The sequence below is a fragment of the Miniopterus schreibersii genome, assembly GCF_964146895.1.
Source record: "Miniopterus schreibersii genome assembly, chromosome: 8".
NCBI classification, from domain to species: domain Eukaryota; kingdom Metazoa; phylum Chordata; class Mammalia; order Chiroptera; family Miniopteridae; genus Miniopterus; species Miniopterus schreibersii.
Window position 1 is genome coordinate 12,907,007 of NC_138109.1, and position 26,877 is coordinate 12,933,883.

At 46.5% G+C, this 26,877-nt stretch overlaps 1 protein-coding gene across 4 annotated transcripts; it reads right to left on the reverse strand.

The window, feature by feature from the left end:
• Window positions 1–508: 508 nt before the first annotated feature.
• SZRD1 (SUZ RNA binding domain containing 1) lies at window positions 509–25,031 on the reverse strand. 4 transcript variants are annotated; one of them, XM_081145238.1, is made up of 4 exons: window positions 24,930–25,031; window positions 6,823–6,872; window positions 4,844–5,098; window positions 509–3,603 (listed from the first exon to the last, which is right to left on the reverse strand). In XM_081145238.1, the coding sequence occupies exons 1-4, from the start codon at window positions 24,978–24,980 to the stop codon at window positions 3,501–3,503; spliced, it is 459 nt and encodes a 152-aa protein (XP_081001364.1). In that variant the 5' UTR covers window positions 24,981–25,031; the 3' UTR covers window positions 509–3,500. The 4 variants fall into 4 exon arrangements, with proteins under 4 accessions (XP_081001364.1, XP_081001365.1, XP_081001366.1 ...); XM_081145239.1 differs by having other exon boundaries at window positions 4,844–5,095; window positions 24,930–25,018; XM_081145240.1 differs by lacking the exon at window positions 6,823–6,872 and having other exon boundaries at window positions 24,930–25,024.
• Window positions 25,032–26,877: the final 1,846 nt, after the last annotated feature.

Consider the following 26,877-nt stretch of genomic DNA (forward strand, 5'->3'; position numbering starts at 1 on the left):
CCCCAGCCTCCCTTAGGCTTGGGAACCCCCGAAGCAAGACGTACCTCAAAACCCTGCCCAGGGTTGGGGCTCTGGCCAGAGGTGGCCCTGTGTGCAAAGTTCTTGATCTTCTGTGCACTCTGGACAGAGCTAGTATTCTCTTCAAATGAGCTTTTCCTTTTGGACCAGGAGCCCCACAAGGGCAGGAATTTTCTACCTGCCTGAAGGGAGTGGTGAACACAGGGAAGTACCCGGGAAAGACCCTGACCCCTGAAAGGGGCAAACCCCAGGGAAAAGCAGGAAGTACCCCACCCATGCTCTCACCAGTAGAGCCCCAGGACCTATGGGTCCCCTTCCCTTGGAGCCTAAGGGTGTGGGTCCTTGCCCCCCAACACACACACCACCTCAGGCCGAATTCTCTAACAGAGAGAGACCCTCCCTAGGACTGAGCAGAGGTAGCTCCCAGTGGTTAAATAAGCAGCCATAGCAAGAAGTTACGAGGCCAGGGACTGAAATGAGGACAAGGCTCTGACAAGTTTAAAACATGTATTTAAAATACAATTTATAAAATGCTTAGTCTGCCGACTCAGGGGCCCGCAGTGCGGGGTGGGGTGGGCAGCTGCCCACTAGACCAGCAGAGCAGGACTGCAGGGGTGCAGCCCTCCCTCCCATGCCCTTCTGTTCAGACACCCAAGGGGCCCATGTGCACCCTTGGAATTACATGGCTAGAAAATAGGACCCCAGAGGTTTCCAGAGTCTCTGCTTAGCAGGGAGGCTGGGGAAGCCCTACCGGCCCATCCCTGAGCAGAGCATCCCCAGATGGGGCAGAGCAGGGTATGGCTGGGCTGGACAGGGCAGGGCGGGGCAGTGGGCTCTAGAAGGGGCTGATGGTAGCAGATAGGGTGTTGCCTCCTGCCTGCAGGTGGGGAGCACCCTGATTGAGTGGGCTGAGAAGGGTTGGTCACCAGGCCCAGACCCCCAGCTCCTTTGGTTATAGGCTGACAACAGAGTAGTGGCTCATGGGAAGCAGTTAGCTGGAAGGTCTGAGGCCTGGCTCATGGGGTCAAGGAGGAGCTGGGGGAAGAGGACAGTACCATGAAGGCAGATAAAAGGGCAGCAGCCTCAGGTTTCTGCCCCCTACCCCCTGGGGTTTTCTAAGCCAAAGCCTGCAGCTTACTTAAAAAAGTTAAAAAAAAAAAAGCACTTAAGGAAAGTTACAGACAACTACAAAAACAAAAACAAAAACCAAACACACACACACAAAATCCAAACCGTTCTCCCATCTCTCCCCTCCCACCTCCCCCAACACAATAGTTTCCTGTTTTCCTTTCTTTTTTTAAAAATTTGCTACCTCTCCATCTGGGAAGCCAAGGATATGACTGCTAGTGGGTGGTAACAGGCACACAGCGGGCAAAGCCCCATCTTTGGCCAGAGGGAGGTGGGAGCACCAGTCCCTACTATATCCTCAATCCATAGACACCCATCAGCCAGTCTTCCCTCTGGCTCCATTAGGGGAGGGGGGCAAGAACTGGTTATCCCAGTGGCTGGGCAATCAGCACTTCTGGCCTTTCCACCTGGCCTACCTCTGTACCCTTCTCCAACCGAAAGGACAGTCTTACTTTGGGCCAGGAACCATTACATGAGGGATGGACACTATACACTTAGAATGAGGAAACTTGGTCAGGGCAGTGGAACTATAAAGACAGCAGCCAACCTTCTCCCTTGCCCATTCCTGGAGGTAATTCCCCATTAGAATAGTCTACGGGCACAACTCAACACCCTGTAGGTTCTTATGGACTGAAGCTCTATTCTCTATCCCAGCTCCGCTCATAGACAATTTCCTGGCTTCACACAGTCACCAGAGACTGTGCTATGGACTAGTTGCTGATTCAACTGGCAGCTGGCCCTTCCCTCTAAGGGGAAGATGTAGTGGGACATAGCCTGCTGAGCCTGGCCTACATTCCCACAGGGCAAGGCCGAGAGCCAGCTGAACCAAAGGTGGAGTGAGCCTCCAAAACCTAGCTTGCCACCTTGGCTACCACAAGCTGCCCAAATCACAATAACGTCACACACGCCACTCCAAAACTCATCCACTGAGTGGGGAGGCTGTCTGCTGGCTGGTTGAGGGGTAAGGCGCAGTGCAACAGAAGAGACCAGAGAAAGCCTGAGAGGAATCAGACTGTACACACACAGAGCTGCTGTGGGCAGCTGCCCTCTTAGTCTCTTCCACCTCAAGGAGCCAAAGCAAATCTCTAGGCTCCAGGGACAGAGGGGAAACTGCCTTCATTCCAGGTCCTTGCTCTGGAAAAAGGGTGGAGGGTAGCCTAGGTCTATGGGGAACCAGTCTGTCATCACCAATCTTTGCAATGCACAGCTTGTCTTTTCCCATATGTATTCAGAATGGTCTGCTCCCAATGTAGTGATTTTACAAAGGAAACATACCAGCTATAGTTACCGAGCTGATGCCATCAAGAGAGATGGCACTCCACAGACACCTTCTGACCACACTAGGTAGGAGGCTCAGCCCTGGAGCCGGACTCTCTCCTGGCTTTCCTTGTGCTGACAGCGAAATACTGAGCAAGCGTCGCATCATTTACTTCTAAGCTCAGGAGTGCAGTCTCACTCCCTGCTCTCTTCTAGAAGTAGCAAGCCTGGCTGGTAGGGAACCACCCTGAGGGGAATGGGAAGGGAAAGTCTGTTCACTTTCCCTATCTCCCAAAATACTAGAGGTGGGGTTGGCACCCTCCCCAGGCTCTCTGAGCCTATAGAACTAGCCCAGTCTCCAGGTAGGGCCATGATGCCCTGGGACTTAGCTGGGGGGGGAGGGAGGTATAGGCATGGGGTGCTCATCTGTCCTGGGGGCTACAGAGCCCTGCCCCTTTTCTGGGCGGCAGTAGGAATACAGAAGCTAAGCTCACCAAAAACCTATTGGTTAATGTTTCTAGTGAATTTCCCAGAAACATTTTTAAGTAGACTACCAAACTACCCTTTCTTAATTAAAAATTCATTAAAATGCTAAAACCCCTCCCATGCACTTTTTCTTGCAAATCAGATATTTGTATAAACAAACAAAAATAGGAAGGAAAAAAAAAAGAAAGGATATTTTTCAAATGGAACTTGCTTTTAAGTGATGAAGACATGCACTTGGGGGTGGGTTGATGGGAGTTGTCATTTGTTTTGAAATTAATGAGCATGATAAACTGTTATTGCTGGCACTGGCTTTACCCCAAGTGGCACTGTCTGACTCTCTACTCTTAAGTCCCCTAAGCCCCACCCTTTCCCTTTCCATTGACTTGGGACAGCCCTTGCAGACATGCCAATCACAGTGGGAAGGGGGGAGGGGGAGGTCACAGTGCATGGGGTTCAAGGTCACAGTGGGCAGAGCAAAGGGGATCACAGTGCAAGTAAATCAGGTCCTTCCCTCTGCTCAAGTCCAGCTGTCTGCCACGGCAGTGCGACCCGTGGCGGACGACCCAGGAGGTGGTGACGGTGGCAGCGGTGGCATTCTTTCTTGCCCGCATTTATCTGCGCTGTTTGAAGCCTTGTGACCCATCAGGACCTAAAGGCTGTCTGATCACATTATTGGGCTGCCTGCTGTCTTCAGGTTGGGAGATCCTGGTTGGCCTGAAGGGAAGAAGATCAGAGGGAGGCCTGAAAAAGGATTTAAAAGAGGTTCCCAAATCTTAAAACCAACCACCCCTGCAGGTGGGGCAGAAGTCACAGTGGCTATCAGCCAACTCTGGCTCCCCGAGTCTGCTTCTTTGGCAAGCAAACTCAGAGCACCTCCAGATTGGAAAGCTCCTATATGGGTTGGGTGGCCCATGTCCACCTCTAGTACCTGCAGCACTGTTCCCCCAAGTCTGGCCCACCATCATTCATCTGGAGGAAGGCAGAGTGCTCAAGAGCCCAAGCTGTCCAGAGGCAGTGACCATGGACAGCACATCCTCTGCAGAACCATGAGCACAGAATTCCCAGAGTGTTGGGCCAAGGTAAAAACTCCTAACCCAGAGCTCAGTTGAGTGACCCAGCACCCACCATTGCTTCCCTCCTGCTTCTCTCCAAATCATGTGGTTAATGGTTGACCCATATTACTATGGAAGACTAATGGAAATGGACTTTTTCTTCTCTGCCAAGTGAACGGTTACAGAAGAGATAATGGAAGCCTCACAGAATAATAAAGGGATAGAAAGAAGGTACACAGATTAGTTCAAGTGCCAGAATATCAAGCCCACGGAGGTCTCTCACAGAAAGAGGTTATTTAAACAAATACTGCTTTATCAAGAGGTGACAATCTTAAATACAATTTCTAGGACTGCAGAGAAAAAAATACCAGGAATAAAAAAGAATTTAGAAAATTCACAAAAACATCAGTGGGCTATTATGAGAACCAGAAGATAACATTATGCACTGAACTGGGCACTCTGTGCCAGGCGGGATTCCCAGAACCCTACACTCATTTAATTGCACAACTACTTGATGAGACAGGTACTATCATTGTTCCATTTTTCAGATTAGTCTATGAAGAAGACACAGAGAGGTTAAGCAGCTCTAAATTAAGAAGTAAGTGGCAGAGGCGGGCTCCAACTCTATCTAGCAGATTTTTGACTCCAAGTCCATGCTTTTAACCTCCATGCTACACTGCCCCTGGTGTCTGCCAGAGAACCATGACCTCAAATCTTGTAGAGCAGTGTGGTAGCCAGTGCAGCACAATGAACTGGCCCAGTAGGCCAGGTTGACAGCTGGAGCTGCGATTGTTCCAGCCCAGATTCTGCCTGCTTCACTATTCTACTTGTATCCCCCCTCCTCCTCCTCCTTCAGGTGGCCGGGTGGGGTGGTCCACAGTCAGCCTGCCAGCTACACTCACCTGTCGAGGATGGGTTTCTCTTGTTCCTCCTCGGGGCTGGCGCTGCCCAGGATCCGCTTCCGGGCTTCTGCGTACTCTGCCTCCCGCTGCGCTAGGGACTTGACAGGAAGGGCTGGCCTGCTGGTGGAGTTGGGGCTGCTGACCACACCGTTGCTGGTGGGCCTCTTGAGGATGCGGATCTGTGGGGGGGGGCCGGTGGGAAGGCTATCGTCCTGAATCACAATGGGCACTTTGGGAGGAGATTTGGATTTCCTGCTGACAAAGAGCAAACACAGCTTCACTACTCCTACCCTTGATTAAAGAGGCCCCATCCCTGTCCCACACCCATTCCTGACAACTTTCCTCCTCCTACACCTCCTATTTCTGTTCATTACTCTCTGGTCTCTGACCAGACATCAGAATGCTCACTCCTCAAGAAGGGTTTCTCAAAAGAGCAACCTTGCCATAAGCTCACCCAGTCCACAGGCCTGCTCCTCAGACCTAACCCCAGGCAAAGGGGGCTGGAACACCATCTCATTTTCTGTTCCCACATTCATCACAATTACATCAACCACTATTTGGCCCCTGTGGCAAAATATTTCATGTCCAGAATCCAATGACTTCTGTTAAAATCCCAACTTCCCTACACAGATCAGAGTGTTAACAGGCTGGTATGGTGGGAGCCCCTTAGCTTGGGGGTCAGCAAAGTGTTTACTCCCAGCAAGGTTTTCCACCACGTGTGCTCAAACCAAACTCTACCAAGGAGCCTGCTCCACCATCCCTGCCTGGCACCAAGACAGGATTTACCAAACTGCCTCAGCCTTCTGGTGAGTGACTTGTGCCTCCCAGAGACAAGCTACACCAAACAACTGAATCACCTCTTCAGAAGAGCTTCTGAGCAGAGACACCTCCCTCACCAGGGCTCTCTGGTATGCTGGATGCGGCGGGATTGGGGTGAAGGACGATCCTAGAAACAGTGCTTGGCAGTGCTCAAGGAGAAGCATTGTCCAAGGCTGGTGGATGTGCACATCAGGCGATGTGTCCACAAGGTGGAAAACAACATAGGAAGGAAAAGAAACAAAAGCCACAGGAGAAAAGGGATCTAAGCAGGAATGACCACCCTTTAACAGCCACAAAGACCCTCCCCAGAGTGGTCAACTAGCTTCTCTTCAGAACCAAACAGCCCACAGGGGGCTGTTTTCAGACCCTTGGTTGTCAGGAGGGGTAGGCACTGGAGGAACTCTGCTGCTGTCAGGGGACTGTAACCAGGTGTTAGTGTAGTCTGAGATGAGCAGACAGACAAGGAGCTAGCAATCTGATCAAAGAGGAAGGGAGCCAGGAAAGCTATTGGGCAGGCAGAACACCCCACAGTTCCCTGGGGAATGTCTGTGTAGCCCATTAGGCAAGTCCAGTGAGGCCCTCTCCGCCTCCTTCCTGTTACTTGTCCCTGTGGGAAGCTGACAGGTTACCTAAGCCCAAAGACAGACTGCTGAAGTCAACTTTCACCTGCTTTGGAAACCCACTTCCTCTGCTCTGTAGGTGGGGAATGACACTATCCTTCAAGGTCTAAGAATTTCCGAGAATCTTTTCTTCCAGGATACCCCCATAATGCCCTAAGCCACCAAGTCACAGAAGGTCCAGAGAAATCATCTGTCCAACCTCCTTATGTTACAGAGAAACTGATGTCCAGATGGGGGAAACAACTTCCCCCAAACATCAGAGCAACCGGGAGCAGAGCCAGGCCTAAAACCCAAGTCTTCCGACTTGTCACCACCCCACTTTCATCAAATCACCTCACACAGGGTGCCCACTGAAGTAGGAGGCAAAGTGCAACACTCCAGTCTCACTCCCCAAACTTCAAGCCACTGTGTCCTTGAGAGGAGGATTCACTGCCCAGGAACCTGACCTGCTAACCCTAACAGCCAGCTGGAGAACACCACTGACTGCTCAGCTCTCAAACAGCAGAGAGCATGAGCCCTCAGACCAGACAGCAGCCTTACCTCTCCTTTTGTGTGATCTTCAGTTTTTTTTCCAACCGTCTGTCTATTTCCTAGAGGAAAAAAATGTATATAAAAAGTGGAAAAAAATCTCTCTCAAATAAAAACTTATGTCTTTATTTTCAGAGCTAAGGGCAGTGTCCTCTCTGGCCAGGGACATGACTGTGTCCTTTGAGGTAATGGATGTGGACCTCCCTTTACTAAACTCTGGGGCTCGGGGACCTAACTCCCTGCGGGTTTATCTCCCTCCATCCCCAAAGCCGCGGTGATAGTTCTGACCTCATCATTCAGCTGGGTTCTTTCATTGGCATCCAAATAGTTTCCTGACCTCCCAGCTGTCCTTCACAGAGCCACTCAATCAACTTTCTAAACACAAATCTGATTGTGTCACTTCCCCACTTAAAATGCTTCAATTATTTGTCCTATCACATCCAAGCTCCTAAGTACACCTCACCCTTACCTTCATCTTTTGTTCTGTTTTATACCACAGCAAAAGTGAGCTCTTACTACCCCCAGTACTTAGGGTGCTGGTCCACCTGCCTGCAATGTCCTCTCCCTTGCAAACTCCCATTTATCCTACAAAACCCAGCTTGGCTATCCACCTCTCCTCTGTGAAGTCTCTGATCCCATATAGTTAATCGCCTGCTCCTCAGAGGTAAGTTGTCCCTTTTTCTTTCCTTTATGATAACATATATCACATTGGATTTGAACTCTCTGTAATTAGCACCTAGCAAAAGGCTTAGAACAAAAGAGAAGCCTAAAGTTTAGAACTGAATGGCAGTCTCAGTCCTTAGGCCCTCAGCACCAGGAACTCCATGAAGCCTCCACACACTCATACACAAGTCCATACACTAGACAAGGAGAAGCTGTGGGAAGAGCACAAACCCTACATCCAGGCTCTCCCACTGCTTTTTCTTACAAAACGTCCCAACTCAACTGTCCTCAGTGAGGGCAAGACCATCTAGATACTGGAAAGGGGAGAAACTGTATGCAAAATTATGTATTTCTCTGGAGAGAAGATCTGTAATAGTGGTTCTCCACCAGGGTTGATTATGCCTACCAGGGGACATCTGACAATGTCTGGAGACATTTTTGGTTGTCACTACTGAAAGGGAGTTACTACTGGCATCTAGTGGGTAGAGACCAGGGATGCTGTTAAAATTCTATAATACAGAGAACAGTCCCCACAGCCAAGAATGATCTGATCCCAAATGTCAGTAGTGTTGAGGCTGAGAAACCCTGACTTAAAAGATACATGGGATTTTCAAAGGAGTCTATTACTTGCAAAATATTAAGAATCACTGCCTTAGTACAAAGTCTTTGAAATTTGCTGAGTCACTGTAGGTCCCAGTGAGTAGCCAATTTTCACAAATGCTCTAAATGTCCTGAGAATGACTGTATTCTGCAGGTATAGGTGCAGTTCAAACTGGTTAACTATGTTCAAATCTTCTAAATTCTTACTAATCTGTTTGAACTGCTGACTATGGGAAGAATCAATTATTCTTTCTAGTAAATTAAACAGCTTATCATTCTGAAGTGATCTTTTTTACCTTAAACTCTATTGTTTAGGCCCTGGCTGGGTGGCTCAGTTGGTTAGAGCACTGACTCGATACACCAAGGTGGCAGGTTCAATCCCTGGTCAGGGAACATACAAGAATCAACCAATGATGCATAAACAAATGGAACAGCAAATCGATGTTTCCCTCTCTCTCTAAAGAAAAATCAATTTAAAAAATCTACTGTTTAGTATTAATAAAGCTGTGCCAGTGTTCTTTGACTAGTACTCCCTGGTACTTATGCTTCTCTTTTAGTTTCATCTTTCCAATGTCCGTATTTTTGTCTCTTATGAACATGAACTCAAAATTAAACCCAGTCTGACAATGATACTCATTCTGATTGGTGCTGAGTTATGTTTAAAATATTTTGTTTTATGAAAGACCCAAAATATATTTAGGCAAGCACAACAGACTGTATTCTGAGGGCACCATTACTCTCTGGCTAGGAAACCTCTAGAATGAAAACCTCTCAAACTTGTAACATAAGTTGGCACCCAAATGACTGTTTACTGACAGGATGGAAAAGGGCACCTAGAGTCAGGGAATGACCTGGATATTTTCTGTGAATTGAGTAGACACTCAAAGAAAATCTATGCCCATAGCATAGTTTGTCAGAACTGTAATTCTGTGTGTTTTTTAAAATTTTATTTTTATTAATACCAGTATCACTGCCTGAGTAAATAGTTTGTCTCACATTAGTCTAATGTCCATTACCTTTTAGGGGCTTTTCAAGGCTTTCCACAAATAACTTAAGGTTTTGAAGTTCCACAAGGTATCATTTTGCTCCAATCTAAAAATGATAGTGCCTATTCAAGTTCCTCCACCATAAATGCAAAGTTTACCACCTGTGGGATTTAGATACCCTCAAATAGGATCAACACCAAATGCCTCCACAGGCCAGGCAGGTAACCAAACTCCACATTCAGGGAGCACAGTGGGGAAGTGAAGGGGCTACAAAGGCACCAAAGAGCATTTGTCCTGCTATTTTAGGAGAAAACTAACTCAAGGTTTTTATGGGAAAGCTCTAAGTTTTCAAACTTTATTACATGAACTCTTGCTTTCATATCACTGTGAGGGCCAAATAAGATATATAGGCAAATGGGCCTAATGCATTAGCTAATTTTTAAAAATTGTGGTAAAATTTATATACATTGGCTGAATTTGAGGGGTCTCATCTAGGTTTCCTCTCAGGAGAGCAAATTGCTTTCTTTCTCCAGGGCCTTAGGGAAGATAGGGAATCTGCCCAGGCACAGGAAATGGAGCCTGAGTGGAGAAAAGCCCTGCAAGAGGGCATAAGGGCAGGTCTTGTCTGAGTAAATGTGTCTCTATCCCCAAACTAGGACATGACTAGCATACTTGGCATGTAATATAAAACTACTGGCTTTAAAAATAATGCCAGTATATGTCAATATAATGCTTTATGGCTATCATACACTTTCCTAAACACATTTTCTGCTCACATCAACCCTGTTTGATAGACAAAGTAGCTTTTATCTTTGTCAGATGCAGGTAATGTAGCTCAGGGAGGTTAAGGAACTTACCTAAGGTCACAGATGAGTACATCATAGAGGCAGCCCTAAAACTAAAGCCTCTGGAGGCCCTACCCATGCTGCTGCATACTCACAATTGCTCAACCCCCTGAAAATGCTGGTCAAGCCACTGATCCTCTCCCTCCTCTCCCCTGAATTCCACACTGGCCCTGGCACTCCAGTAACTAACACTCCCATCAAACTCCATCCCATCAGGCAGGATGGCTTATCAGAGCTAAGGAGGAATTCTTCCATCAGATTAGAGAGTGGGATATAAACCCAACAACTTCGGTGGAAAGCTGATCCTGGCCATCTCCAGATGGCCACTGGACACCAGTGAGCTCAGAGCCGTCCAAGGAGGAGAGGGAGTGCTCTGCCAGCAGTTGGAGAGGGCACTGCATCTCACTCTGGAGTCTATCCAGGTATCATGAGTCAGTCCATTCCCTACTTGGACAAGGACTTGCAATCAATCTGCTCTCAGTCTGGTTCTCTGAAGAGCTGGACCAAGGTGAAACTTTCCTACAGGGCACACTACATGGAGAATATCCGTCTCCCAGAGATGCAACAGTCCAATGGAATTAAATAGTCCTCAATATTTTGTGAGGAAGCATCTAGATGTGGGTCCCAACAAGGAATCTTATCACAAAAGGGCATCTTGTCTTTTTACAAGGATGCAGAGAGCCCTGGCCCAAGGTCAAGGCTCCTCCAAGATTGAGCCCAACCTCCATGGCTAGTGAAAGAAACCCATAAGCTCATCAGACTTAAACTCTGCTCGGAGGGTCATAGGGCACAAGGCAAGTGTTAGGGCATAAGCACATCAGAGCCGAGGTACTAAAATAGTTTGATTTCCTATGGCTTCTCCTGGGAAGGTTCTTTATTTTTTTGCCAGGTAGCACTGAGCAGACTCGAGATACTGCCCTGTGCTCTGATAAATGGGGTGGCCTCCTTTCTTTGGGTCAAAACCCTAAACAAAAGATCTGTTGTTACCAAACACAGTTATCACTTGCCCTGTGGGGCTATACCGCTACAAAATGAGGTACACGCTTGATCTGAGAGAATAAGTGAAATCAGAAGGAAAGCGTGGAGGCAGGACATCATGAAGTACCACAGTGGGGAGCGAGGTGGTTCTGGACAGGGCTGATCCCTTGTGGGAGGTAAAGGAAAGGCCATAGCCACAAGGTAAATGAGATCATATGTCAACATCTGCAAATTCAACTCACCCGAGGAAGAAGCACAGCTTCACTGGCTGCTGATGATATGAACCTTGCGGTGATGATGCTTGTGTGAGTCTCTGGCAGAAAGTTAGGGAATGGAAGCATATGAGGGGAAGAGCAGGGGAGGGGACACCTCAAACAGCCTACTTTGTAACACAGCCACGATCTTCAAAAGGAACAAAGGAGACGGGATAGGAATGTATCTGCAAGGGCAGAAAGATTCTATGACAGGTCACTCCTGTAACAGCAAGAGATGGATGAGGAAGGAAAAAAGGTAAGAAGAGGAGAGGCCAAGAAAGGGGAAGGAGAGAAAGAAACAAGCCTTGGTGCAGAGCACAGCATGCACAGCACCATCACAGCTGTTCTGTCCAGGCCTGAATGTTTAGGAAACAGATTCTATCAGTTTACCCAGGGGTGATGAGGCCCTGGGGGACTGACTCAAACTAGCCAAACTCACAAAAGACAGAGTGAACAAACTCAAATATGCACCTGTTACACTATGGTGGTGGGAGTGGGTGCCTGACCTGCTCTTGCTTGAGCCCCAGGGCCTCCCCCGTGGTGCCCAAGGAGCGAAATGTCCTGCTCCACCATCACATCCCTCTCTGATAACCAGAATCTTCAGGTCATCATTACCAATAACAGACTCCTAAGAATCCAAGTCATCTTGTAGAGAACTGAAGTCTAAGAGGCACTGGCTGAGTTAGAAAATAACCTCTCTTCATCAGCAACAGTTACTATGTAACTTTTCTCAGATAGTTTGCCCCTCTTTGTCAGTTTGCATTTTAGAAGAGGGCATTTTCTTTCTTTCTTTTAATCCTCACCAGAGGATATTTTTTCCATTGCTTTTCAGAGAGGGGGAGGGGGAGAAGGGGGAGGGAGAGAGAAACATCATTGTGAGAGTCACACTGAGTGGTTGCCTCCTGCACACGCCCCGGCTGGGGATGGAGCCTGCAACTGAGGTACGTGCCCTTGGCTGGAATCGAACCCAGGACCTCCTGTCTGTGGGCTGATGCTCTAACCAGAGCCAAACTAGGGCAGAAGATGACATTTTCTGATTTGCCTCTTAAACTCAAGGAATAGTGAATGGTCTTGTGTTCTCTGTGAACCACTATGTCCCACAGGCTCATCTGGCCTGGTCCAGCTCTCCCAAACTGGGAAGCACACAACTACAAGTAGACACTGGGAAGGGGGGTTTTGAAGAAGAGACAGGAACCCTAAGAGTAGAACAAGATGCCTCTCGGAGCCACAGCCTTACAGGTCCTGATGAACACAATGCCACCATTTTAGAAAAATGCAAAGAGAAGACCCTGTGAAGCAGTAGAAGGTGGAAATAACTTCCAACACAGTCTGGCCCTGAACTCCACCATAGCAGTTAATGCCCACTCCCCTGGCTACAGTGTTGCCCGTGTCAGGGTCTCCTGGGAGAGCAGTCTCCCCAGCAAGGCGCCCATGTCTCCCATACCATGCATCTGGATGGGATTCAGGCTCCTCCCATGAGGGCCCCAATTTCACTTAGAAATAAAGCAAAAGAATTTATAGAACCAGCAAAATTTGGTCTGAAACTATAAGGAAGGTCTCCGTACCTTTAAAGTGCATCACTGGTATTTTCAGGTCTAGATGTACAATCCATAGACTTTTTTGAACAACTTTCATATTGATTAGCCTTTATCAGACGAAAGGGAACTTTAGTTCCCGGCAAAATGTAATTTAAATTGTAAATGTAATTTTTTAACATCAGTAACATATATTAAAAGATAACTTTAATAATAAACAATACATTTTCTTTATAAATGTTTTTACTTTTCATAAATAACTCAAAAAATAGATAAGATAGAGGCAAAAAAGTAAATGCCTGCAGAGCTGAATTTAAATGCCGTCTTTTAAAGGTTAGTTTAATTATATGCTTTGCCCCGCCTTGTTTTGGTGTGGCAGTGTCCTGCCTGGTAGGGCTGGCCATCGCCAGTGCTCCTGCTTATTCTACCTCCCCTGGGTTACTCCAGAGAGGAAAGCACCCAGTCACATCACCCCAGGTTTAATTCCACAGTGATGCCTCAAGGTCACTGTCAGGTTCAAGGAATTAACTCAACTACTGAGCAAACATAATTGGCTAAGTCAAAAGAAGTAGAATTCATAAGCTGAGAGACAAGAAGATCTATGGGGGCACATGTAGGTCATAAATTCATCAGTTGCCTTTTTAATATAGACTCAGGTTAGTTTGTCTGAAGGTGCCATTTCCTACAAAACATTCCTCCTTCCTCTGTTATTCCCACAGTAAGGGAAAACATTCCTCTTTAATTAAGTGGGGTACTGCAGGGCACAGGATATAGTTCTAAAATTTCCTCTCTAAGGAAGTCTATACTTCATGTATCTCGAAGGCTATTTTTCTTTGCTTCACTGCGACAGAAAGAGCTGGAGACAGCATTTATGGAAAACCTACTACAAAGTGGAATTGCGAGACGCTAGAGACCCAGAGGCAAATAAGGCACTCCTTGGTGATGAGAGAGAAAAGGAATCCCAGTTGCTGTATTAGTTGCATGAACAGTGTTTGGACCAAAAAAAATGGAGGGAGCAATCCTGCTATGACAAGTCAGGGAAAGCTGCAGGGACTTGGAGGACAAGAATTTCAAGAACAGAAGAAAGGGGCATAAAAATAAGTTGGGAGAAAGACAGTGAAAACATGAACAGAAGGAGAAGAAGAAACAAAAGGAACACAAAGTAAGAGACTTCCTAAACTAAGAAATTCTAATCCAGGAAGGTGTCCTGCCGTGAACCCCTCCTCTTTTAATCTAGATCTGGAAAACAACCTGAGATTACTTCAGCTGCTGTCAGCAATGACCTTTACGAGGTGGTATCAATACTATTAAAAAGCTGCTGCAGGAAATCAGTTGTAATTCCAATGGCCAGCAAGATATGAATTTGATGACATCAGGGCACTAGAAAACCATGAAAGGCTTTGGGGTAACATGCTGTAAAGACGAAACAATTCTTGTTTGTGAGGGAAAACCACGCCCTGCTTTCTTTCCGAAGTTCACTACAGCTTTCAGGACCTCTCTGCGCCTGCCCAGGAAGAGGACATCCTTTGGGCACACTCTCCAGCTAGGTGGCGAGCACGTGACATGTGGCCAGTCCAAACTGAGACGTGCCGTAAGCGCCAAATACACAGATTTCTCAGACTTAGTACAAAAGACGGTAAAATAGTTCATTAACTTATTTTCAACACTGATTACATGTCGACATACTACTTTGGATATACTGGGTTAAATTAAAATTAGGGAGGTTGGGGGCTGGGTGAAAAAGGTGAAGGGATTTAGAAGTACGTATCGGTTAATTACAAAATAGTCATGAGGATGTAAAGTAGAGCATAGGGAATTAGTCAATAACATTCTAATAACTATGTATGGTGCCAGGTGGGTATCAGACTTACTGGAGAATCACATCAGAAATTATATAAATGTCTAACCACTACACTGTACACCTGAAACTAATATAAAGTCATACTGAATGTCAACTGTAACTGAAAGGAAAAAAATTAAAATTAATTTCACCTATTTCTTTATAATTTTTAAATGTGGCTTCCAGAAAATTTTAAATTGGATATATGGCTCACATGGTACTTCTATTGGACAACACTGCTTTAAATCTAACCGTAGATTAAAATGTACAGAGATACACCTGCTATACATGTAATCATTCAGCAACTAGCAACTGAGCACCTTAATGACCCAAGGGCATGCTTTTTTATTTTTAAAAGATTCTTAAAAATTAATGTTTACAGAGAGGGAGAGGGAGAGAAAGAGAGAAACATCGATGTGAGAGCAAAACATCCATCGACTGCCTCCTGGCAAGCTACCTGTTGCGGATCGAGACTGCAACCTAGGCATGTGCCCTGACTGGGAATTGAACCTGCCCCCCCATGACTGATGCCCAACCAACTGAGCCACACCAGCCATGTTGTCTATTGATGTGAAAAACCTACTCTGATAAGTCTTATTTGTCATGTTGGCATAACAGCAACTAGTCAACCAACAAAAGCAACAGCCCAGTGCCCGGCTCAAGCCCCATCTTCACCACCTCACTTCATTCCAGCTCTCTGAGCCCCACCACCAATAACACTGTTCTTTTCAAAGTCACCAATGACCTCCACTGCTGCCAAATTCAACGGTAAATTCCAAATCTTCATTTCACTTGATCTCAGCAGCATTCAGCACTGCTCAATGCTTCTCCCTTAAAGCATTTCTTTACTTGGCCTTCCAAACACCACTCTCCTGGTCTCCTTCCACCTCCCTGCTAGTTCCTTCTCACACTGTATTTGCTTTCTTCTATAACAGGATAGGTTCCTTTCCTCTCCTGAACCCTTGAGGTTGGAGAGTTTGCACCTCTCCTCTTCTACAGCTATGCTGACTTACTAAGTGATCTCGTCCACTTCCACAGCTTTATAAATATTGATATACAACTGCCAATTTGACATTCCCAATTGGATTTCAAAATGCACCTCAACCCATCAATTCTAAAACCAAACTCTTGATTTTACCCACTCACACAAGCCTGCTCCTCCTACATTCCCCCTACCCACCCCATCTCAGTGCTTCTAGTCTTCTAGCAGCTCAGCCCAAAGTCTTTGGAGTTCATCATCTCTGATGCCTCTTTCACACCCCATATCAGCAGATCTTGTTGGTTCTGCTGCTGAATACATCCTGAATTCTCTCAACACATTCTGCTGCTGTGACCACCCTGCTCCAAATTACCAACAGCCCTTGAATGGGCAGTTACGATAGCATCCTATTGAGTCTCTGTGCTTCCATTCTTGCCCCTACAGTTTATTTTACACATAGCACACAGAATGATCCTTTTAAAAACCAGTGAGCCTCTGCTCAACACTCTCGCTAGGCTTCCCACCATAGCCTACTAGTCTCTATTGGATCTGGCTCCCTGTTACCTCTGACCTAATCTCCTACTTTCCCTTCACTCACTCCCATCACATTGGTCCCCTATTGTACCTCAGATAAAACAAGCATGCTCCAGCCCCAGGGCCTTTGCACTGGCGGTTCCCTCTACCTGAATGCACTTACATCAACTTCTGCACAGCTCGCTCTCTCACTTCTTTCAGGTTTCTTTGCCAATCTTGATTTGAGAGGCATTCTCAGACCATTTTTTTATAATATGGCACCCCTGCCAGTCACTTTCTATGCCTAATCTGTTTTATTTTTCTTCTGTGTGTGTGTAAAACATTATTGTTTACTGTCCACCTTTCTTCACTAGAAAGTAATCTTTGTGAAGCCACGATTTGAACGGGTCTATCTGGATCTGAAATCAGAGGCACTATCTATATTCAAGATAAGAGCTAAGGCTGCCTTAGGCATTTCTCAGCAGTGGTGGCGGCAGCAGCATTCTCCAAGTACCTGCCAGAAGTATGTGTGAGGAAGGCACTGTACCCTCCCTTCACTGCCTCTAGACCTCACCACAACCCAAGGGATATACAGCAGGCTTGCAGCATGCTCTGAGGTGAAGCCACTTGCCTAAAGCCACTCAACTATTAAGCAACAGAACTGAACCCTAACCTCAAAAGGAGAAGGCAAAAACACTCAGGAGAGTAGCTGGTGGGTGGCCGCAGGAACTGATAAGGTAGGATAAAGGCTGACAATTAACACCAACCTGCCCGCACCCCTGGCCAATCTTCCTAAGGACTATATAGCAGTAGCAGACCACGACTGACCTGAAATCTAAAGTCTGGATCTTAAACCTATGAAGTGCCCACAAGGAAATAATTCTTCAGCAGAGAAGAGGCCTAGCAATTTAGATGTATCTTGGGCTGGAGGGCCTCAAACTCTGTAACTGCCACTTTGAGATGTCCTGTTTTGAATGACTCTTCGAAGGGTCTCCATGGGGAGGGAATCCATACAGCCAGCTTTACCTTAAAGCAGCATGCACGGGCCTGTGTGCATCAATAGTCAGAGCACTGGCCTGAGCACCAAAAAAGGGCACGTGCCTGAGTTGCAGGTTTGGGCCATGTGCAGGAGGCACCCAATTGACGTGTCTCTCATAATGATGTTTCTTTTTCTCCCCCTCCTTTCCACTCTCTCTAAAAATCAACAGAAAAATATCCTAGGGTGACGATTAACACACAACAAACAAAAAAGAAGCGTAGCAGGCGAGGGTGGGCGTTATGGTGGTGAGCCCTACCCTTGGAATAAAACAGGGGGTAAAGTTTAATGGGGCTCCCCTTTCTTCGGGGTTAGTACTGTTTTTCCCTTTCGGTTGTCATACAACACTAACACAACTCTCAGAGGGAACTGTGTATTAGCCCTCAGCCCATCTTAGGAAGTTCGCACCCTAACTGGCGAGAGGCCACACCGTCAGTGCTAGGGAGCACGGGAACAATGTCCCTCACACTCAGGGCAACAGCGCTCTCTGCCTCAACATCTGCCTTTGAACGAAGCTTTATTAAACTCTCAAAACCAGGCAAGGCAGATTAATCTAATTTCATAAATGACAAAACGAAGCTGAGAGAAAGGTAGGCAGTGATGTGTCCAAAAATCGGACCTGGCCCTTGAACCCTGAGCCTGGTCTTCTGATTTCTATTGCTGCGGATGGAGAAAGTGGGTTATTGACTGGCAGAGGTGACATATCCTTTCTTGCTACCGTTTATATAATGAAGACAGCAAGGCTCCTCTCCCAAAGAAAATAGACATACAGACTTTGGGGGATGGAACAAAGTCACCATACCTTCTCCCCACCACCAGGTTTTATTCAAACACTGAACGGTGCAGTCACCAATGGTGCACGCAGCAGGGGCTGCAAACAATGCCTCCAGAGCCAAGCCAATAAAATAAATGGCTAAAGCCAGTAGAACAGAACACAATAGGTAACAGGAGCATGGGGACACTGCAGAGGAGAGCAACTGAGATCCAGGTAAAGGTATTCAATATTTAAAAAACAATGTGCAGCCCCAAAATCTTTAGGCCGAATACCCAGAGGCTGCCAGTCTGCAACTATAGAGACCCTAAGATAGCAGAGTTGTTAAACCTTCTCAAGAGTGGAGCAAAAATTATTTATGTTGTCTCTCTCCACTGGCCAGATATTAAAGTTATTTCCCATCTATGATCAAGATTTCACCAGCATCTATCTCACTTGAAGTCACTGCTCTTAGTAGTACATCTAACAGCAGCATTGTCCTTTTGGCTCTTGAGTTCAAGTTCCTCAAGAGATACAAAATTTATCAGCTCATCATCCAGGCTACAGAAGCAGGGGGTCAATTCCAAGAGAAACAAATAACAAAACTTCAGCTAAGCATACTAAAGCACTTAACTAGTTAATTATCTGCTGGGAAGCAAAGGTAAACAAACTGTCCAAAAAGGTCCCTAACAGTGAAGCCAACAGCCAAGGCTGGAATACATCACATGATTTCCTCTCCTAAACACTAGGAAAAATAGTACCTACACCCCATTAGGCCACTGGCACTGAATGGGATGATGGATGTAAAAATGCACTCTACCTGGCCTATCATGGGCCGTCATGATGCTATCTAAAAAAGGGCCTGTGTCAATTGGGAGCTTCCAGGCTTATGGGCAGTATCCATTCACCAGTGAGATGTGCAACTAGGCAGCAAAAGCAACTGACAGCTGGAGGGTCACAAATGCTTTTATAAGCCAAGAAGGCCAGAGCATGAGGGAGGGGAATTTGGTTCTCTAGGTCAATGAAGTGTGGTGGCAGTCCAGACCTATCCGGGCTCAAGTCATAACTGCCCTATACAAGTTCATCTAAGGGTAATGCCCCTGAAGAATGTAATTTTAACAGTACATATTTATTATTCCTTTTAGAAAAGAATTACTTATTTCCTGTGTTCATTTTATAAAGGAAAGAGTTTTGGGTGTGGGATGACCTACTGTGGGGGACTTTTTGAAATGTTCTACCCTCAGGAATAAGATTCTTTATCTACACACTGGACCACTACTGGGACTTGTTGCTAATTATGGCAATTAGTGGCATTTGTGGTGGTTGGTTTTGACCTTTATCTTCCCATCAACATCCTGCATAGAACTCATATTAAAGGGAAGCATGCTTGGCAGAGCTTAGCAGAGTTAAAAACACTTGGGAAGAGAAATCTCTGAGTTACTACTTGTAAAAAAATCATTTCATTCTGTATTTTGGCCATAGATACAAGTAGCTAAACTCAATCTTCTCCTAGGAAACCAACAAGTCAGTAGTTGTCCTGACAGGAAAAATTTTCTATTCCTGTGGGGAAAGTGTGCAGGAAAGAACACACTATATCTTGTGAAGACTAGCTACCTGATACAGCCAGAAACTGACGTTTATTTGTGTGTGTGTGTGTGCGCGCGCGCGTGCACCACAGTGTAGAGGTGGAAACTGGAAAGGGCTGGCCCAAGAGTATATTGGAGCCATCAGACCTAAAAACAGCACCTTTTCTCTTGCAGAATTTTAGCAAAAGTTTTAGAACAATACACTAACTTCTCTCCTGTTATAGAAGGAAAAGCAAGAAGGCCTGCGATTGCCCAAATTTCCAACCCACAGCAACCATGGCAGCTCTCCTGAACAGTTGAGCATGCTGGGAACAGGCCTCCCACGCTGCCTCAACGAAAAGAGCTGAGAAGTTACTAGTGAAAAGCTCATTATCCTCCTTTCTTTGAAACCACAGGAAAGCAGATCTTTTTCCAGAGTTCCAGGGACAGGCTGCTTAGTACAATCATGTCTAAACTGGCCAACTGCTTTACAGAAAGCCCCCTGAGAACTTCACAGTCGCTAGCACTCAATCTTCCCCAAAGGACCAGGAATAGCTTAGAAATGGCTCCTTCAGGACTTATGCTTTCTGATACCACAAATCTTAAACGCCCTCTTCACTATAAAGACAGACATAAAGAAATCAGCACCAGGTAGCCCTGAAACAACTGTTAACTGCCCACCACCCACAGCCACTGTACACATTCCATAATGACAGCAGCTACAGGCAGTGTTGGAGACTAAGTGAGGCTGCAGCCATGCTTCAGGAAGAATGGCCTCTTCCCTAAAGAAAGAGAAGGAAATCAAAGTTCTTATCTTTTAAATTAAAATCTAACTATATCACTACTCCGCTTTTAAAAAAATGCCTTCCACCCAGCTGGCATGGCTCAGTGGTTGAGCATCAATCTATGATCCAGGAGATCATGGTTCGACTCCCGGTCAGGGCATATGCTCGAGTTGCGGGCTTGATCTCCATCCAGCGTGGGGGGCGTGCAGGAGGCAGCCCATCAATGACTCTCATCATGTTTCTATCTCTCTCTCCCTCTCTCTGAAATCAATAAAGATATATTAAAAAAAAAAAAAAGGCCTTCAAAGCTCTCCTTTGCTTTCAGGAAAAAGCCCACGCTCCCCAGAACCAAGTACAAGGAGGCCCTTCCTGATCTGGCCCCTGCATACCTCTCTCGCCTCATCTCTTTCCATTCAGCCCTGCCAACCCCCTACCTTCAGCCAGAAGGAAATACTGTAGCTCTCCCAATGATGGACTCTTCTCTCACTGCCTCCTTGCCTATGTAGGCATTGGCCCTACACTCTACCTGTCCCACCCAAACTTAATACTGCTTAACTCAACTAGTCCTTTGAATCTTAATTTAGGCATCACCTTCTCTACTAGACTGTCTCTGATCCCAGTCATGGTACCCCATCTATGCCTCTTCCAAGAAAGTGCTGCCTTACCTGTCGGACTCCTCCACTGGACTGTGCCCAAATGCCTGGTACACAGTAGGTATTCAATGTTTACTGACACCTTTCTATAGGCTTATACACTGCCCATCATCATTGATGGGGTAATGTTCAGATGACTGGCTCAATGAAGGCAGAAAAGAAATTTAAATTCTTAGTCCAAAGGACTGGTCATCCTTTAATTTACTTAAGATGCATTATCTTCCAATTGTTACACGACTTGCCCTTGTGAAAAAGAATAAAAGGCAATTTTTGAGACGCAAGGAAATTAGAGAGGTTGCCAATGCTTTATAATAACTACCAGTCCAATTTCATTTATGCGCCATCTGCCTTCCCCTAGGACTGGGTTAGCTCATTACCAACAAGATGGACTAGGAAACGAGAGTATAAAGCTTGAAACCAACAAGAACTGAGCAAACTGATACGATTTTGGGGGGGAGCACAAAGATGTCTTTCAATGACAAAATGTTCTATTTGTCCCCTGAGATGTGCTTAAGACGAAGGACATAATTTAGAATCAACATTAACTCAATTTTATATTTTCATTTCTCCCAAAGGCAGTATATTTTTTAAAAAGCATTTCTTTGGTGAAATGTAAGTTATATTTTTTGAATTGTCCTTTGATTGGGATGTAACTCCTTGGGAGGAAACAGGTAAAGGGACAATTTTACATCAGATAAGCATTCACCATACTAACCAAAAGCAAAAAGCTGCCTATTTATAGAATATTTGAGGTGTTTCTCAAAGTTAGTCTTCTCAGAATGACACAATAGGACTGTACTGAGTAATCTGAAGATATGCAGGAAACAATGACCTCAGATGTACTGAAATATAAGAGAAATCCTAGCATGTCAAAATTTTTTTGTGAAGGACAAGGATTACCAAGGGTTAGAACTGCCTCTGGATTTCACAAAGTTTGAATGTTGACTGGCCCGGTGGCTCAACTGGTTGGAACGTCATCCTGCACACCAAAAGGTTGCTGGTTTGATTCCTCATGAGGGCGCACAGCTAGGCTGTGGGTTTGATCAGGGCGCACATGGGAGGCAACCAACTGACCGATGTTTCTCTCTTCCCCTCCCTTCCTTACTCCCTCTCTCTCTCAAATCAATAAACACAGATCCTTGGTGAGGATTAAAAAAAAAGAATTAGTCAACAGCCCCCATTTGCTTAGTCCTCTTGCCACTCAGGTTTGTTTTAAATATTTTTACTGATTTTTAGAGAGAGAAGAAGGGAGAGGGAGCAAGAGAAACATCAAAGTGAGATCAAAACATGGATTGGCTGCCTCCTGCATATCCCCTATTAGGGACTGGGCCAGAAAGCAGGCATGTGCCCTGACTAGGAATAGAACAGGCAACCTTATGGTGCACCGGATGGCACCCAACCAACTGAGCCACATGGGCTGGGGCTCGGGTCTGCTTTTTTTTTTTTTTTGCAAGGGAGGGATAACTTAATGCTCATTACCATATGTCAGTAGGGAAGTAGGGTAACCTGAAGCTAAGATTCAAACATGCAACTGGCTGTATCTGAAAGACATGTACAATCCATTGGTTTCCTAGTGATGGGGACACAGTGCTTCACCCGGTCTCCCTGGCTCCTCTCCTTCAAAAGTGCACATTTACAAGACCCTCTGTGAATTTTGAAAAGGGAATCAAATTCGAGAGAGCCTTCAAATATAAGCCTGAGGTAAACATATTAAAAATGAAAGTTAATGCCCAACTCCCAAGTTTTCCCCAGGCTCCCAGGTAAAGGGGGGCAGCAAAATGCTAGAAAACAAAAACAGCTTTGGAGTCAGACAGGCTTGGGGTCAAGTCCCAGTTTCCCCACTCACCATCTGTGTGACCTTGAGGACAGGTCACTCCCTAAACTCACTGTACTTGTTTATAAAAGGAGAATAATGGGCCCTGGCCCCGTAGTTCAGTTGGTTTGAGCGTCGTCCCCAAACGCCAAGGTTGCAGGTTTGATCCCTTATCAGGGAACATGGAAGAATCAACCAACGAGTGCATAAGCAAGTGGAGCAATGAATGGATGTTTTCTCTCTCTCTCTCTCTCTCTTCTGCTCTTTCAAATCAGTAAGTTAAAAAAAGAAAAAAGAAAAAGGAGGGGAGCACCTCTACAGATTATTTCAATGGCTCAATTAAATAAAAGGTAATATAAGGGATCTTGCATTTTGGTAGTTACTGCTCAATGATGCAAGGTTTGGGTTCCACCTCTGTACCTAAGAACTTTTAAAGGGTTCTACAAAGTAAAGGATAGTAGAAAGAACACTGAACAAGCATTGGAAGCTTCTAAGTGAAACCTTACATCTCTGGCATTTATTTAGCTGTAAAACGCAGTCCTGGGTGCCCTGATCTCTAAGCAACTTACCCCTTGTGAAAAACAAAAAGTAATCCCCAATTTCCGAATCCTTCACTCCTTTTTGTTTTTCATTTTCTTACTTCTTTAAGGTGAGAAATTCATGTGCCTTTGAAATAGGTGAGGACAAACAAAAAAAGGCCAAGATGTTCAAGAAATTTATCATTTGAGTCACATTTAAAATGTAGGCCCAGCTTTTCTGCAGAGGGCTGGCATGAGGGGTGCCGGAATGATTCACTCACATTAGTGGTAGGCAATAGGCGCCTCTTCCGGAAATTTTGCATTCCCTGGCACAGAGTCACTGCTCAGCGCACACACACGGCCCAGCACATAGCAGACACTCAAAGATGTTTGTTGACTGAATAAATGCCCAGGTGGCACCTGTCGCTCCCTATAAAAAATCTTTCAACTGCTCTCCTTACTCAAGACAAAATCCAAGGAAGATGGTCGGACCCTAAGAACTGTACTAAAAACCTTTTGAACAAATTAATTCTTCAAATTCTCAATCAGGCTAAGTGGCAAAACAAACACACTGAGGGAGAAATGCTGAACCTCCAGAAAAAAACTTGAAAGCCACGTTTCAACATTCCCGCAGAGATACACCCACTGCTGCGAGGGTCAGTTGCTCGGCCTCTCCCAGAGCCGACAAGCACCGTGAACGGCGTCTGGAGAAGGAAACCGAGCCTCTGCTCTACCCTGGGACCCTCGGCTCTCCACGACCGACTCCCGATGAAACCTTTAAGGGAGATGTCACTCGAGGCAGCACTGAACAGACACAAACCTGAGGGAGGCCAGAAGGACATCTCCCCATCTTCACAAGGGTCACCATCCATCGAAACCACAAAACTCTGAAAAGACCAAATTAATCACAAACCTAACAGAATTGGCTGTTCCGGCTTGGGATCGAAACTATTTTCCTACAGCTTCGGGAGGCAAAGAAAAACTCCCGAAAGCAACACAGCCCATTTCCCCCTCCTCTCCCTGGAATGCGGCTCCTTTATACTGTACAGATCGCTCCCCTCCCCTCGGGACGCCGGCGAGCACGTTCCGAGACCCTCCCTCCGGGCTCCGATCGCTGGGTGGGTCCCCGGGGAAAAGGTCTGCCCGCTGGGCTGACGGTCTTTCCGGCGGGGTCCCTGGGAGACCCACTAGCAATAGGCTTTCAGAGTAAAACTGAAAGAAAGAAAGAAAGAAAGAAAAAAACTCCCCACATTCGCCTACCGTGGCGGATAGAGCAAGGCGGTGGGGGATTTTAGTAGAGAGTGGGAAGGGGCCCGCACAAGGCTGCTTCCCTTCCTGCCCTTCCCCGGAGCCCCGCACGCCGCCCGGGTCCGCGCACCCACCCCTCCCTCCGCCCCGTACGACACCCAGTGTTTCGTTCCTCTTTACGGCACAGGAACTTTAAAATGGTGCCTCGGGCGAGAGGGTCGGACGGGGAAGGAAGGGTCAAAGGGGCCCGAGCGAGCTAGCGAGCGAGAGAGCGCGGGGGCCAAGAAAAGAGGCCTTGGGTGGCGGGTGGGGCGCCTCGGGTGACGCGCACGTCGGGGGACGGAAGGAGGCGCACCGGGCAGAGGTGGAGGGAGAAATGGAATGCGGCCCCTTTAAGAGGCCTTCACAGAGCTCCGAGACCGGGGGCCTCTCCACCACTGCCCGCCCGGCGTGTGGGGCCCTTCCTTGGGGAGAACCATCCTCAGACCCACTCTCTGGAGGCTTCCCTCACGCCGGGTCCCGCCCGGCCCTGCCCCGGGGCGGCGGCTCCTCCTTACCCCGCTGTCTGCCGCCTCCTCCCAGCTCTCAGCGACCTCCTCATCTTCCATCTTACTCGCCGCTTTCCCTCCTCCCAACCCCCTCCCCGCGCCTGCGTCCTGATACGCGCCTCCGTCGCGGGCGCCGGCACGCAAGTTACTCAATGGACCCCGCCCCCTGCCTAGCCCGGAAGAGGCGCCTGGCCCGGGCCCAAGGTTGTGGAGGAAGCCATCTTGGAAGAGGGCGGAGAAATCAGGATGTTGCCATGTTTTTGAAGGGCAGCCTTGTAGACGGAATGCGAGTCCGTGTGCAGCGTCGTCCTGAGAACGGGAAGTGTGAGCGTTGGAACCATCTTTTCTAAGGGCAGTCAATTACTGAAAAAAAAAAATTCTTTTTTTAAGGGAGTCGTAGTTTGCATAAAATGCAGGTGGTTGTTTTTCAAAAGTCTGAAAAATACTTTTATGGACAAAGGATGAAAAATATTTACTGATGCGTAAAACATTTTATTCTATAAATGTTTTGCACTGATGGGGTGAAAATGATCGCAGTATTTTCTTCTCAAACAAGCCTCCGTTTACAGTTACATCTCCTGTGAGGTGCAAACGCCGCTGTCAGTTGGTAGCATCGCACCTGGGCTAGACCACCAGACCTGCTCGAGCTCTTCCGAGCTCTTGAGGGACAGATACATTATCAGCATTACTTTAAAAACGTATTTTGCATCTTCCTAAACGGTGTTCTGTTCTCCTTTCCTACACTATACAAGTGGAGACCTTGGGCTTTAAAGTTCAACTTCGAACATTCCCAACTTCGACAGCTGTGGGACTGTGTACAAGTTGCTTCAGGTTTCTGTGCCTTAGTTTCTCCACGTGTAAGAAAAAAAAAGAAAAAGAAAAAGGGAGATAATAGTAGCCGTAGCTTCTTCCAAAGTAGATTGTGAGGGTTACACGAAGCTGAAGGAACAGCTTCCTGTAGGGAAACGTTGTAATTTGTATTCCGAACGATGATGATGATGATGATAAATTGCAGTCATGTGTTAAATGTTTACCAGTCTTTATTTAGAAGCTAACACGGCCTGCTCGCTAATTCTCTGGTTTAACGATTTCCTGCCTCTGAAATGTCGTTCGTCTGTGGGCCTGTCGTTCGTCTTTCAGCCCACTGTCCTAGGTGCCCACGGTGCAAGCCACCCACTGTCCCCTAAAGAATCCCGAATGTGACTCCCAGCCCTAACCTGACCTGACCCGACATTTCTCGTTCATACAGATACACTTCTTATGGGCATCTCCACATGCATATCCCACGAGCCGCTCAACTTCTCTGTTGTCTAAAATACAACCAATACTGTTAACATCCTGACCAGTTTACCCGAAGCTAAAGGACTTTGTTTTGTTCACTCTCTGGAACGATATTGACTTTGAATACATTCTCCTGGGAACCACTCTTTTAAGTGAATTATCCTGGTCGAGCCTTGGCGAAGGCAAGGGGGTGGAAACTATCAGACATCATCACTTAAAGCTCACTCTTGAGGAGGTGCCATTAGTTTTTTTATAAATGCAAGGAACTTGCCCGGTTAGGTTTTGTCACTCTAGCGTGTTACCCCCAGAGGGCGATAGTTTTATCACAATTTTGTTCTATTTGGCAGTGAGACTTTGCAGAGGAATTAGTTGGACATTCCTAGGACTGAATTTTCCAGGAGACCAGAAAGATAAGAGACCTTGGAGATCACCCGAGGATGCCCCAAAGGAAATAGCCTTTGTTTCACCAAATGGGCAACTGGAGGCCAGCCCTAGTTAATCGTAGAAGGCTCCGTGACCTTGGGCAAGTCCCTTCCTCATCCGTAGAATGAGGGGAAAGACTAAATAATCTTTGAAATTGAGGAAGTGGTGGAGGTTTCTTTCTCAGGGGGAAAGCCCCTCAAATTGAGGCTGTGGCAGAGACTCTAAAGCATGAGTTCCTTTTTCTTGTGAAATA